The sequence below is a fragment of the Amphibalanus amphitrite genome, unplaced genomic scaffold (assembly GCF_019059575.1).
Source record: "Amphibalanus amphitrite isolate SeventyFive unplaced genomic scaffold, NRLGWU_Aamphi_draft 001020F_arrow, whole genome shotgun sequence".
Taxonomy (NCBI): domain Eukaryota; kingdom Metazoa; phylum Arthropoda; class Thecostraca; order Balanomorpha; family Balanidae; genus Amphibalanus; species Amphibalanus amphitrite.
Window position 1 is genome coordinate 176,215 of NW_024882514.1, and position 15,213 is coordinate 191,427.

At 50.8% G+C, this 15,213-nt stretch overlaps 1 protein-coding gene across 3 annotated transcripts in view; it reads left to right on the top strand.

Moving 5' to 3' along the window:
• Window positions 1-15,213, top strand: part of LOC122369253 (rootletin-like) — a 58,648-nt gene that overhangs the window by 25,618 nt on the left and 17,817 nt on the right. For all 3 annotated transcript variants that reach the window (XM_043343850.1, XM_043343851.1, XM_043343852.1), the window contains 9 exons: window positions 1,325-1,536; window positions 2,895-3,005; window positions 4,866-4,988; window positions 5,817-5,939; window positions 10,211-10,383; window positions 10,739-10,904; window positions 12,420-12,680; window positions 14,734-14,859; window positions 15,136-15,210. In XM_043343850.1, coding sequence (XP_043199785.1) covers window positions 1,504-1,536; window positions 2,895-3,005; window positions 4,866-4,988; window positions 5,817-5,939; window positions 10,211-10,383; window positions 10,739-10,904; window positions 12,420-12,680; window positions 14,734-14,859; window positions 15,136-15,210 — 1,191 coding nt within the window. In that variant the 5' untranslated portion in view covers window positions 1,325-1,503. The remainder of the gene's footprint in view (window positions 1-1,324; window positions 1,537-2,894; window positions 3,006-4,865; window positions 4,989-5,816; window positions 5,940-10,210; window positions 10,384-10,738; window positions 10,905-12,419; window positions 12,681-14,733; window positions 14,860-15,135; window positions 15,211-15,213) is intronic.

The window sequence follows — 15,213 nt, forward strand, 5'->3', positions numbered from 1 at the left end:
GCGGGGGCTGGCTGTTCCTTATTGACACGTGCCACGAGATGTTTTCGATTTATTGCTGCTGCGTAGCTGAATCGACGCAGTACCATCAGTCTTTTGGAGGAACAAGTCGCCGAGATAACACAGCATCGATTGTTGAGCTAGGTGTACCACCGTATCGCATTGCGCGCGTTCTGCAAAATGATGATAACCGTTATCAATTCGTCTGTCGTCATCATGCGGCCTAATTCACAAGTGCACTTGTTGGACCCATTCAGAGCAATATCAATGTCATAAGTTTGATGGAGAGCTTTCGCTAAGCTAGTGCGCTCCGGTGCTGGAGTTAGAAAGACTTCTAAAAGGGTCTTTTTGTGATTGCTGAGTAGAGTAGGTAGTGAGAAAACTAGTTCAATGTACCCTGAGGACGGACAAAAAACAAACTGGGTTATGCTATGTTTTTATGGTATCGTTTTTTTTTTTTAGAAAACGAAAAATAGTCATTCACTAACAATGATCAGATATCCTTTTAATTAGAAGGATAACATTTTCTCACATTTTTCGAATGCTGCCTCCATAATGCATAGGAATGCATATGCTGTCCAAATAACAATAAATTTTCTAATGCGTCGCAAGCGCAACTTCTAAAAAAGAACAGAAAACCACTGCGCCGTTCACTTGAGCTTTTGCCACGCTCTCTGGACCTTGTATCGATCACGTGGCCAGTCCAGCCAGTGATCACGCATCTCGGTAAAGTGTTTCACGCTCAGCTGGCGAAAAAGCTTCGTCAGCGGCCAGTTTGCCAAAAACGCTGAAAAGTGCTGCAATGATGGGATGCACAGCGCACTCGACGACACATCTACTGACATCTATTGACATCTATCTACTGACATCGCTGGTGGGTTCTGGCGGAATTGATAGCTGATTATTATCATTTCCTTAGATTATCATTTCCTGAGAGCTGCTGCGAATTTCACGGGGATGAACACATCTTGACCCTCATGGTCGTAACCTGTGTGTAATTGGGAACATATGTGTGGTTCTGATACTACCGACCTCGTGATGTAATTTTGGAGTACGTGACTGACTCATCGATTAGATGTATGACGGCTGTACAGCTCAACTAAGGATGTTTGTTCCGTTTATTTTCACCTTTAGAACGTTGTTGTATTCCTTCCCGATTTTGCCTAATGCATTTAATTTTTATACGATATTAATTCGTTAAGCAGATGTGAGCTTTTTCATCCAAAGTTTTATATTTCATTCTCTTTTTTTGCGTCTTTTCCAGACTCTTTTCGTCCATTACCTTCCTATGCCTCCAACTGACTTCCCCTCTCCCCTCGTCTCGCAGATCCCACAGATCGCGGTGCTGCCGGTCGAATCACCCTCGAGTCGCGGCCCGCCCGCCCGGCGCCGCTGGCCCGCGCCGAGGCTGCCCTGTCTCAGGGCGGGGGCGGCCAGTCTCTGCCGGCGGGGGCGGGGGCGGCGCAGGGTGGAGTCCGCCGCCGGGAGCCGCCCGTCGAGGAGGACATGGATGAGGCTGGTCGAGTGGCCAGGCTGGAGGTGAGGGCTGGGTGGGTTTGCTGAATGACTGAGTCTTTGATGATGATTCTCACACAGGCCTTTTTCCCTTAGTTTTGTATGGATATGTGTTATATGTTTTTATTAATTAGCCGCTGACTCCAAATTTCCTGCAGCGGGTGAAAGCTCTTGATCCGGTATGCATTGCAGTGAAGGCTGCTTTATTCCCTAGTGCTGAAGCTAAGGAACACCTTTTCTGAATTCTGACATAAACTTCCATAAAACGGATATCCGACAAGTACCACGTTTTTCACGTTTTTCGAGAGCAGCTGAGCAAGTGAAAGCTTCGTATTATCACCACATTCCACAGTTTGTTGCTGTTGTTTTCGATTACCACCCTGCCCATTCCGCTGCGCTGCTGTCAGAACATAAACATGTACGGGTTAGAGGACACCTCCGATGTTGACAGCAGCCCTCATGTGACTTCTGGTCAAAATCCAGACCGATAAATACAGTCTGGTCTATTTCATTGTTTTTTTTTCGATGCATCTATCGTTGACATCGCCTTAATATCCATTATCTAGTCATCAATAGCAGTCTCTAGGTACTCTCCTTTTTAGGTCTAACGTCCAGCTGGTGACGTTCGACGAACGAATCAGAGTGAACGGGCCATTCCCTGATAGACCTCTGTCCCTCACACACCAACTAGCTCCCTGTTATCCTACCCACTCTAGTCATCCACCGACTCTCCGCCGTCCCATATCGTCCCCTCCCCGGCTCCCTAGTGTGGTTTCTTCATCCCTCAGTGCAGCCCCCTCCACCCCTGGGCGGCCCCTGCCGCCCCCAAACTGGCCCCTCTGTCGTCAGCCGGCACTCTGCACACCGCACCGTGTTTGCGATGGAAATTATCCGAACGCTGCCGCAACCGCCGCGGCTGTGGCCGCCTTTTTACTATCAGGAACCAAAGTCGAAACGGCCGCGGCTCTGCTGACAATGTGTATTTGGGGAAAATGTATTGGCGCGCTACCGGTTTTAGCCGGCTGGTACCGGTTTGGGACCGATGTTTGGTGCCCTGGAAATTCTCTCTGCGATAGCGATTTATTTTCACTAAGTTTTTACACATAACAGATAGATACAACTGTAAGATGCATTTTATCAGCATCTGATCTAATACAATGAAAACACATGTTCGACTTAGTTCACGATATATTATTTCATCATCGTTAGTTGCCGGGTTTAGTCCCTGTCGGGCTGTCTAATTTGAGTAAAGACTGCATCCCACATTATGATATCTGTTGTGCTCTGTTACTATCACCACACCATCCGACCTGAATCCTATTCTCAGCGGCATATCACCCGTGTTATCAGGAACACCACCTGACCTTGACCTCTGTTCCCAGCGGACCAACGCGGCGCTCCAGCGTGACCTAGCCTCTGTGCAGGATATGCTGTCGGCTTCACGGGCGGATAGAGATGACCTGGGCATCAAATACAACGCACTCAGCGAACGGGTCAGTAGTCGATGCTAATACAAGAGTGTAAACTGTAATGTGTGCGAATATTTGAACATGTTTTATTATTTCGGTGACCGGTGTTGATTTTTTTTTTGTTTCAGTATTTTCCCACGACGTGCCAGTATTTCTGTAGATGTATTTTGATAAGAAAAATGCCTTATTCAAAACAGGATTCTTGTGAGTTGTGACACTCATTAATCACCGAAATAGCTGATGGATCAATCAAACTTTCAAGTATGCGTCGGTAGGTCGACTGGGTTATTTTTGTGTCGCTGTGTCTGTGGCGTGCTGTCTGGTTAGCGTTGCGGCGACGTTGAGCGATCCCTGGGGCGCTGAGGCGGGCCCGTGGTCACCTGGGACCCGCGAACGGACTATTTGTTTCACACCCCACCACCGCGAGCGTCCACATTGGGAAACACGCACACACAGACGCGCTCAAACGAGCGGATACGCTGTAGACGACCTCCGTAGTTTTATATCCGGCAGGTTGGGTGTCTTTAAGTGTTTTACTTCTTAATCTTTTGAAAACGGCCGCCCTTGGATCTCAATAAATTCTTGTTACACTATGTCATTCATTAAGTGGTACCTGATAAAGGTGCATTAACCATGTCCTTCTCCGGCTTATTCTATACCAGACACCTGTGAGGACTCCTCCCTCACCACTGCCTGTCCTGTCGCTGTGCGCATTCAATCCCTCCCTAGAGCACGCAGCACCCACACCGTCAGCCTCTGAAGTGTCGCCGTCACTTCCGCCGTCACCGCCTCTGGCTCCGGTCGGGCCGAGGCTTGGTCGATACGCCATTACTGGACAGGTGGGGGAGGATAAAACCGACTTCCTGAGGCCGGCAAAGAACCGACAGCGGCCCCTCCGCGGACCACAGTGTGCCGGCACTCAGCGTCTTGAGACGAGACAAGTGTAGTGCCAGCTCCAGTGGAGAAGTACTGGTCCTCATGCTCTGGCGTTGCTCTTAGGTCGCTAGAACCTGATCGATACAAACACCAAGCTGTATCCTGTCTGGCCACTGACCAGACAGCAGTGGACCAGAGCAGGCCCGCTCCCTGGTCCTGTTGACCTATGAAACACGCGTCAGCACGGACTACATCTGCTCCACACAACAGCATCGCTTACCATGGCTCCAACTCATAACCCGTCATATTGTACCGCCTGACGTCCCCGGATATATACTCTATACGCGCAGTATTGCTGTCTGAGTGATGACAAAGATTCATAAATATCACCCCTCACCAATTAGCACTGGACCTTGTGCAAAACTGACAGACGATCAGGCTAAATCCGGCCTCTGGCCTTGATCTCTGGCCCGAGGTACCCGTTTAGAGCCCCTCCGCAAATTTAATTCGTCCGGGTCCATCGCTGTGTGTAACTATATGATGGATCGTTTGCGGATAATTTTTGATGGCTATTGATGCAATCTGTCAGTACTGACCTTGAAATGATGAGCTGAAAGTGCCGCGTGATGTTACGCGCCGACTATTTACGCCACTTGCAGCTGCGGTGCGTAGTGGCTTGTCCTTCAAACGGGCGACTCTGTTTTTGTTTGGTTTATGCGGTTGGAGTGGTGATAATTAAGTGGCGACACTTACGCATATGCATATTTTCACATCAAAGTAGTCCGCATATCTGCTTCTGTGCAGCCAGTGGAAAACACAGCTATTATGACATAATGCATACTGCAAAAATGATGCAGGGAATGCATAACGGGGGAATTATAACGGTCACTGTTTCGTACAACTAACATTGCCTGTGAACAACATGAAAACATTCCGCGCTGATTGCCAAGATGACTTAAACTGATTGGTTAAAACAATGGAAATGACCTGACCTGCCCTGACCCGCAGCTGGATCAGCTGATGCCTCCGGCCGCCACTGACGAGCCGTCGGCAGAGTTTGACCCGCTGACCCCTGCTCGTGACCCGGGGTCGCCGGGTGGTGACCCCGGCCGGCCGCTGCTCCCTGACCCGGTAAGTGACCTTAGTGACCTCCGTGGCCCAGTGGAGGACCACAGTAACCCAGTATCACCTTGGTGACCCGTGTGTGGTACTGGTCTCTGATCTAGCAAGACACCTCTGATAGTCTGATACTCTCTGGGGCCTTATTGGTAAATAACGTTACATGCTGCTACTATCTGAATAGTTGCCTCCTTAGATGTGTGCAACTGCAGTCAGTTAGTTCTAATTTGGCGCTGTTAACGCCCCGCTGACGGCCGGGTGGAATAGTTGGCTATGATTACGTTTATATTAGTCCTCGGCCCCACGCCGCGGTACATTACGCCGTCTGGCCTGTCTGGCAAACTGTAATTATAGCGCTAAGCGGCCCTGCGTGTCTGAGACTGTTGTTTGTCTTCGTCACCGCCCGGTATGCCGTGTGAGTAAGTGGGTCAATAGAGGAGCCCAGCGCTAAATATAAGAACTGTCTGATATTCATAGATTGCCCACATCCGTATAACCGAAATAAAACCTTCTAGCAAAAGGCGTGTGTACCGTTTTGCTTCTACACAGTTACAACACATTCTATGTAGAAGCTATTTTAGCATTGCCACGCTAAAATAGCTCATGCCTTTGATCTGCTATAATTATATCTTACTTTTGTCGCAAACACTTAACGATTGTGCAAGAAACATGAACGGAAGTGGCCTGAATTAATTATCTCGCTGTCTGGGTGTCGTGCTGGGTAAAGTCCAGCTCTTCTGGTGAGTGGGTGGCGTATAGCACTGCCCTGATTCTCCCTCACCACCGTGTGTGTTGTTGCTGGTCGGTGAACCTAAGTCCTGACCGTTCTATGTCTCTTAGGGCGGCGGTCTGCGGTCGGGCGGCTGGCGCCAGGACGAGAGCTACACCTTCCGTCGCCGACTAGCCGCCTACCAGGAGGCGCAGCGGCAGCAGGCGCAGATGGTCACCAAACTGCAGGCCAAGGTCAGTGGTGACCTCTTACGAGGGTCAGTGGTCGGCGTGGCCCCTCATCCGGGCCAGTGGGCAAAGGCAACGCCGCTAGTGCGGGAAGTTCTGGAAATAACCACAAACTGCTTGCTGGTTAGCGGTATGATGTCTGTCCGTACGTTGCTCCCCAACCTTGCACTACAGTTATCTCACATTATGTTCTGTTCTTGGACGAGAGAATGATGAGGATTCTCAGACAGCACACAAAGGTCATGGCCTCCAGACTCCCCTCTCTAAGAATACGCACTGCGTGGGATCTGAAGTCGACAGTGGGGCTCGGGGTGACTGTCCTCAGTTCGACAGAAGGGGTATCATTTTGGTATATCTCGCCGATGACCACTGTACAAAAACCCATTGGTATATCAGGGAGGCTGTGTCTCTATCTTAGATGTAAGGTTTTGCGCTCTATTGGTTTATGTCAACAGTTAGCAAGACGGCAGCTACAGCTCTTGAAGTTCCGTGTTTTATGGGGTTTTATTATACCCAAACCATAGTTATGGAATCAATAGAAATATAATTGAAAATGCGCGAACAACACACCAGAATTAGGTCCAGTTTCAGCTGTCACCAGTAGCTCGACTTTGGCCTGCCTGTTCTGATCCCTTATCCGAGTCCAAGCGCAGCAGATAGCCTTGGGTTTTTGTTGGGCGCAGTTCCGCGTGTTTCCAATTCAGGGTCCTTCTGTGAAGCCGCTCCGACCCTTGCCTGGCGGCCTGTGAAAGGAGGGGGTACCGAGAAACTGCGCAAAGGGTGCTGGACCCAATGAACTCACCACAGACTGAAGACCGCAGACTGTGACCCGGTAGCACTCTGTGGACTGACCTATGGACGAATTTTAGGTCGATTCGTTTCAATTCTTAGTTTATTCGGTTGTCGCTGAGCGTACCAATGAGTGCAAATTTCCAAACGAGGATTGAATATGGACGTCGAGCGACCACAAATCCCAGTAACGGCGAGTACTTCAGTTTTGTTCAGCAGGAGCCTCGCAGGTCACCGATATTCCTCGTATTACCTCCCCGCGCACGTCTGCCTGACTCAGATATCACTGACTATTCCATTCTCAGATAACCTGTCCGTGACCCATTTCTGGGGCTGAGTCTGAGTTCCACTGATAGCTCTGCGCCGTTCGTCACCTGCTGTGTCTCTCGCCAGGTATCTGACTCATTTCCTTCTCGTGGGCGTTGTGCGGAAGCCGTGCCCCCGAGGGTAGTGCGTAGACTTTGTCCATGGTTGATGGGTCGTTTTTACCGTGAGATATCTCATTCACGGGACGGTGACGACGCAGGGCATGATGGCACAACTCGCGTGGTAGGGCGATGATTTCATTGCGTACGGCTGTCACTGTGTCCGTACTAACAATATGTTTACGGCGATCTGGCGGTGATAAAGGCGAAGCATGAGTAAGATGTTGAGTAAACGTTCAAGAGCATGGTTCATCGCTGATGAAACGTCTGGTGCTGATACGGAATGGTTAAATGAAGAAGCTGCAAAAAGACATGAATGCGCATCTTTTTCATATTTTGGTTATTCGTTACTTATGTAGGCAAAAGTGCATGCGGCTATGTATTTTTCCACTGTATTGATATTTGCTCGGTTTCAAAATTCAAATTCCTACTAAACTGTCTTCATTAATTATTATTTTTGGGTTCCTCCATCAACATATCTGCCCAGATTACCCAATCGGCACGCACTGCCCCAATTCCGCCTGACGACCGCAGTCTGGGGATCGTTTGACCTTTGACCTCTGACCTCTGACCCGGCGCCATGAGCGCGGTGTGACTCATCCCAGCCCTCTGCGTCCCGTCTACGGCCGCCCTCTGGCCCCGGGGGACCGTGTGTGCGTGCGTCGGAGTGCGTGTGCCGTCTGACGTAACACAGTTCAGACACGCAGATCGCGCTGACGAAACTTTCCAGAGTGGAGACTCCTGGCCGATGTACCCGCCCTCGGTGGAGATGTCTGCCAAAGGTCATTTTTCAATTGCGATCAAGTGGCGTCTTTTGTAATAGACCAGAAATAATTACACTTCTTGCTCTCATCCTTCTTCTCTTCCCCCTCTCCCCTCTCTTTCTTTCTCTCTCCCTCCATCCTTTTCTCACTCTTTTCCCCTCCCTTTCCTTTCCTCCACCGTCATGTCTCTCTACCACACCAGCACCAGCGATCGTCACGATCGAACCAATCATTCATACCGCTGCCGCTACCCAGTCCGTCTCTCTTCTTTCACGAAGTCACCACGCGCTGACCTCGTGACCTGTCACCACGTGCTCACCCCGCTCTGTGTTTGCTCGTCGTTGATGACGTCCGACTCCGGGTGGTGTGCACAGAATGTCATCAGCCGCGTCCCGGCGCTACCGCTGCCCGGAGGGCGCTTCCAGGAAACATGCAAATACGGCTGAGGCGGTGTGGTAGTAACAGCGGTGGGGTGTTAGCTGTTACTGTTGAATGTTGATGGCTCAGACCGTCTGCTGTTTTGCTGGTGTTTTTTTTTTTTTGCGGTGGATGACTGGGCGTTAGAGAAGAATTCATTTTTTATTTAGTGTTTAAATTTTTGAAGTTTTGAGCGTTCTCATAAAAGCCGAATACGGTTTTTTCCTCAATTATTGTAAAGTTTTCTCTAAGATGGTTGCATGCGACGTTTTTATGAATCCCGTCGCAGCGAAACATTGTGCAAGAAGTGTAGTCAAATGGCAGTTGGCTCTTGGCCACATTTGCCGACATTTTTAGCAACGGACTTTGTTCGGGTATTGCAGAATATTTTGTATTCCCGCATTCCCCACTGCAAGGCCCTCCTTGACGTCAATGCCTGGACGTCATCGCTTGTCCTTTGGACCGCGGGCTTTGGTTACAGGGGACGTCTGACTGCCTCCTGGGAAACTGAGTAGCATTGCCGATCACCGCCCCAGCTGCCAGCGTCGGTCCAAGGTGCACGCTGGTTTTCAATCACACTGCTTGTAACGCATACGACTTAATGCATATTTGGCTTGAACTTTCCCTAATTATTTCTCTTCAAAAGCGATAGGTAATGCTAATAAGTTACAAATGTAGCTTGGTTTCTTACAAAAGAATTGATCGAGTGAAGGATTCGCGGATTTTATTCTGCAGGTCACCGGTGTAATTTCAAATTTATGGGGTGCTAGGATGATAGGATCGTTGTCTTGCTCTAGGGAACCCCAGCTTTGATATTCGGCCCCATCAGCCGGACTCCCCTAGCCCGTCCCCCGTCCGTCACCATCTAACCCAGCCACCGTCCCGTGCCGATCACGGCCCGGGCACGTCCCCGAGCACGCCACCGGGACGTGGTCGCCACGTGCGGGGTCGTGCTCTGCCCCTCTCGACGCCTGTCGATGACACGGTCGGTCCGTGGTACCCTCATGATTGATACCCAGCTGAGCTCGGCTTATTCCATGGAATTCGACCACACATGGTTTACCATCAGCGTGGTACCCAGCAAAAACCTGAACCTTGTGCTCTTTTACTCCCTTTTATTGGATAAATTATATTTTTCTTTCTTTCTTTTTCTGTCATCGAACTTTGAACAGATAACGATCACCGGCGTTTCGAACTAGCCCACTATCTCTTCAAAATTCATTATTCACATCAACCACCACTGTAAGACACTCCATTTTATCCAGTGCCGTAGCGATAACATGTGAGCCATTCAGGAGCCTTGTGTCACATTTTGTGGTGGTATATCGCCTCATTTACGTCTGTTTAGTCAGCCAATACCCACAATGTTGACCATAGCAGTGAGAAGTGGCGCGATTTTGAGATCGTTTAGCCTCGTTACCGTCACGCAATCAACGTAAATACATTACTGAGCTGCAACCAGGCGAGTTTAGTGTTACTGCCGGCAACTATCCGCATAGCGGTGTGTTTGTTTTTTAATGCTTTACATATCCAGCATGAAGTTTTGTCCTGCTCAAAGTTACGAGGATCCTACAGAAGCCACAATGGGTACTGCTGAACAGAGACTCAGCAAATATTGTCCTGCTTGTCGTCACTGGTGCAACAATAGTGCCAGTCATGTTTGATCTTTAAAGTTTGGCCTATCTACATATAGGTATCTTTCCTTCACCTGACCTCGCCCGACTTCTGACCTCTGACCTCTGACCTCTGACGTGACCCAGGCCACAGGTGCAGCATGTTTAAAGTTAGACTGACCCGAACTAACCCGCAGGTGCAGTAGTACCGTCAGCGGTGTGTGTCTGGAGCTGGACTCATCTGACCTGACCCCTGGCCTGACTCTCAGGTGCAGCAGTACCGTCAGCGATGTCTGGAGCTCGAGTCCCGCTCGGCAGGGGACCGGACCACGTCACCGGGGGAGAGGACAGAGCAGCGGGAGCGGACAGAGCGGTCAGGACAGGAGGGGGACCCGACCGACCTGGAGACGGCGCTCATCCGACTGGAGGAGGCGGAGAACAGGTCAGCTCGCTGGACTTCTAAGAAATATAGTCCAAATGAATGAGTGGATGGTTGTGTGCACAGGCGCTCCGCTAAGTAGTGCTTATATGGCGAGGACATATGTTGATGATGCGTTAAGATTTGATTTATTGAACGGCTGCCCGACATATTGCAGTCTCGATTTTTTTATAGATTTTCCTATGACCCCTCTATACGTCATAGGTGTGTGACGCTGTCTGAGGTCAACTCGCTGCTCCGAGAGCAGCTGGACGTCTTACCCCTACCCTGTGTCACAGGTGTGTGACGCTGTCTGAGGCAGCTGGACGCCTTACCCCTACCCTGCCCTCTGTGACCCCTCCCCTACCCTGTATCACAGGTGCGTTACTCTGTCGGAGGTGAACTCGCTGCTCCGGGAGCAGCTGGACGCGGCCCAGGAGGGTAACGAGGCGCTCACCTCGGAGATCCAGCAGCTGACGGCCGACTGGCAGCGGCTGCGGGAGGAGCTGGAGACCAAGGAGGCCGGCTGGAGGCAGGAGGAACAGGTCAGAGAAGGAGAGAGGGAGGAGGGGAGGGGAGGGGAGGAGCTGGAGACCAAGGAGGCCGGCTGGAGGCAGGAGGAACAGGTCAGAGAAGGAGAGAGGGAGGAGGGGAGGGGAGGGGAGGAGCTGGAGACCAAGGAGGCCGGCTGGAGGCAGGAGGAACAGGTCAGAGGAGAGAGGAGGGAGGAGGGGAGGGAGACCAAGGAAATCGGCTGGAGGCAGGAGGAACAGGTCAGAGTGGGGGAAGGGAGGGAGAGAGGGGGAGACCAATGGGGCCGACTGGGGGCAGGAGGAGCAGGTCAGAGGGGTAGAGGAGGGAAAGGGAGGGAGAGAGGGGGAGACCAATGGGGCCGGCTGGAGGCAGGAGGAACAGGTCAGAGGGGGAGGGGAGGGAGAGAGGGAGGAGGGGGGAGACCAAGGAGGCCGGCTGGAGGCAGGAGGAACGGGTCAGAGAAGGAGAGAGGGAGGAGGGGAGGAGCTGGAGACCAAGGAGGCCGGCTGGAGGCAGGAGGAGCAGGTCAGAGAGGGGGGAGAGAGGATGGAGAGGACGGCTCAAAAGGCAGAGGCATAGAGGGAAACTGTTGAGAAGATGAAGGCCTGAAGGGGATATTGGAGGGATGAACAGTTTGCGAAACGGAAAAACTAGTGGTTCCGTTGGAGAGTAAGATAAACTGGCTACCAATGAAAGGAACAAAATGATTCTTGGAACCGTTCAGGCTATTTTCGCTGGCTATGGTCCTAATTTCACGTGTTCTTTCGCCCGTTTTTGTTTCGTGGTGGGTGTGCACTGAGGTCGGATAGCGCCGGGAATAGAGGCGTGTGGTGGGTGTTTCCTCTCAGGTTTTTGCCGCAGCCACCGGGGCATTGTAAACACTCAGTGTGTGATTTGGTGTCAACGATGACTTCTCGAGACTGAGTTACTGACATGAAGATAAGACCACCTGAGACGATGGACACTATTTTCACCGCAAATGTGCCAACTCTGACTGGTTTTTGGGTGCCAAAGATCGACAGAGCGATCTAGAGATTGTTTTCTGTGGCTCGTAACGCCTTTTTATTTTTATTCCTCGTATGCTATCGTGTGTGCGGCGATTCTGCTGGCTTAGCCACCCCTTTTGTCCCTTGCCTCGGCCTGGTTTTGCAGGTTGTGCTCCCAACTGGCGTAATATCTGTATTTACATCATTGAAGTCGGTGGATAGCGTCTGGTGCCGGAACGTCGTTCTGTTAGGCTACTGTTGACGTGCAGAGCTTATTTTGCTGATTCTTTTTTAAACCCTTAAGTTTTCATCTATTTGAATTTCGGATATTGATGCGACGAAAACCAGATGTCTCAACTTTGTCTAGCGATCAACTCAATTAAATCAAATTGCGCAATCAAAACCAGTAATGTATATACTATATAACATATCAAAGACTATATTGTTTCAAAACAAGTCCGCCGGAGCTCCATACTCTTGCTAGCCGCTGTTCCCCTACCACCACTCTTTCCATCCCCTCATCTTCCCTCTCCTCCGCAGACGTTCACCGAGTACTACACCGCCGAGCACGGCCGGCTGCTGCGGCTCTGGAAGGAGGTGGTGGCTCTGCGCCGGCAGTTCGGCGACCTCCGACTCAGTACCGAGCGGGACCTGGGCCGGGTCGGCGCCGAGGTGACCCGCACCGCGCGCCGAGCTGCTGACGCCTGTGCCATGGTCACCCCGCCCGCCCTGCCTGCGGTAGCGGTAGCGACGGCAGCGGCTGGCGGAGAGCCGGCAGCGGCGGCCACTCCGGCTGCAGAGGTTAGTTTCCCTTTAAAATTTGGCATGTGTTTGGAGACGTATCAGTTTCAGGCTAATGACAGTTATACCGGAGAGTTTCTGCTATTCCTTACATGCCCTGTCACCTCGATGTTTTAAGAACTCGTTGCGCTGTAATAACAATTACTTAACCCTCGCCGGACCTATTGGTTTTCTACATACGCGCCGGCCGAGGGGGGGGGGGGGGGGGGCGGGTACGACCCCCCCCCTCGCCGTTTCGCCCCTGGTGGAGCTAGCGCGTCGCGGAAAAAACGAGCGTGTGCGCCGTTACGAGACGCAGAGATTGGTATCCGATTTTAAGGTCCTAGGTCAACCGGTGACCTCTGAGGTCAGGTCAAGTGCCCCAAGGTACGGTTCAGTTTTTGGTGAATAACTTCGCAAAAAACGGCCGCAGCGCGCCGATTTTGGCAGCATCGTGTTCGTCTCGCTCAGGCGCGTCGAATGATATACTTTTTGTCCGGGTCAGGTCAACTTGGGGTGTTGACCTCAGGTCAAGGTCAGGTCAGCACCCCCAGGTCACGAAGTTGGTCGAAAGAGGTCATGTCGCATATCATTCGATTCGGCAGGTCTTCCTGAGTCCATTGGTGGCTTTCCCGACTCGCTAGCTCAATTTGATCAAGAGTTATTGACGAAAAACTAATATGACCTTGATGACGTCATAAATGACATCACGCAAGGTCAACATTGCAAAAGTGACGCATCTAACCTTGCAAGGAGTGCATCAAATCACGATTCTGTGTGCTCGAGATAGTTGGAGATCGTTCCCGGCGCCAGAATAGCAGTTTGAATTTTTCCCCATTGACTTATAATGGTGAGGTCACGAAAATGACCTGACCTCATATGACCTTTAGGAAAAATCCGAGATATACAAGTTGTGGGACTCATAATGGATACTAGATCCTGCAAGTTTCATTTCCCTGTGACATCTCCTCTGGCAGTGAGGGCGTTGCGAAGTTGCGACATCTGAAGACCGTGCAGAGGTTCACTTATGACGTCATAGGTCAGTGACCTGACCTGACCCGAAAATGCGGTTGGTGTCAAAAGATCCGGCTTGGATCAAAGGTCAGGTATGCCAAGTTTCAGCTCTCTATCGCCAGCGTGTTCGGAGCTATCGCGAAAAAACCCTATGGGGGGGCGGCACCCGCCCCCCCCCCCCTCGGCCGGCGAGGGTTAAAATAGCGCAGAGTGCCTTCACCGACCAGAAACGGTATCCTCTTTTTCTCCTTGGGCATACAGAGCATATCTCGCCTCATACGCTACGAGCAAATATTGCGCGATGTACGCAAGTAATATTGAATCTTTGATATCAGTCTCTTCTGCGCTGTCGTCTTTCACAGTCCGTTTTTGCCACTTAAGTGCCATTGCGAATATCTCTGGTCAGCCTTGATACAGTGTCCTCGTGACATTTCCGTGATGCCTTTCTGTTCAAGTGCACTATCAGGTGGCAAACCTTAACGTGTGTTGACTTAGACGCAGTTTTTAACAATGACTAACTCTAAGGTGTTGGCAGTGATTGTGTTAGGGACTATCGTGTAGCGGACTATTCTACCTCGTCGTTTAGGTCTGTACCTTTTCAGCCTAAAAAATATATGTGCCTGTGGGCAGACTGAATCTACATTAAGTCGTTTTACATATCATCGTACTTGTGCACTCAGTGCTTGTCGAATCGCCAAGGTTTCGTCTGTCAATCACGCACTAACGAGTTTCGCTGCCCCGAACCTACCGTTTACATTTGTCAGTGGCTTGATCTTCAGTCCTGTCAAGCCACGGTACGCAGAAGTGATCTCGTTAACGTCTTTTGCAGTGCTTCCTCACTCGAATGTACTTCCTTGTATGTACGAGTGTAGGTATACAATGTCACTGATTTGAGGGGCTTTTAGGGGGGGGGGGCAATTAGAGCCGCAGTGAGCATGTCTGACCCTTGAGGCCGTGTGCCAACCACTAGCTTCCTGGCCCTTCGGCCCCCGGTCCGACCCGCCTCTCTTGTCTTCTTCTCCCGCGGATTGAACTATGTACCCACTTGCTCACTCCCCAGACGGCGATCGTCTCTGTGACCAGTGTGAACGTGCTGGAGAGGCTGGAGGAGATGCAGAAACAGCAAACTGACTTCAGGAACAAGAAACGAGAACTGGAGAACAAGATCAGAGATCTGACTATGCAGGTAAGGTGTGGAAGGAAATTCGGTCACTGCCGGATTCACCATCGTTGTTATGAGCTGCATGTAGTCCGGCAGATTCGAGGACCTTTACCAACGTTGGGTTCAGCATTCAAAACTTCGTAACATCAGTTCGGTACGGCTCTTGGCGTTCCCATATAGGTATGAGTAGGTAATAAATATACCTAATCCTTATACATTTGCGCTCCACACGAAAGCTGTTGTGTTGATATGAATTTCCAACGGCGGTTTATTGTTTAATTTGTTCATCACTCCCAACAGGTTGAGGCCTTCCGCGAAAACCGCACCGAAAAGGAACAGGAGATCGTTTCTCTAAAGAAGACCATCAACTCACTGGTA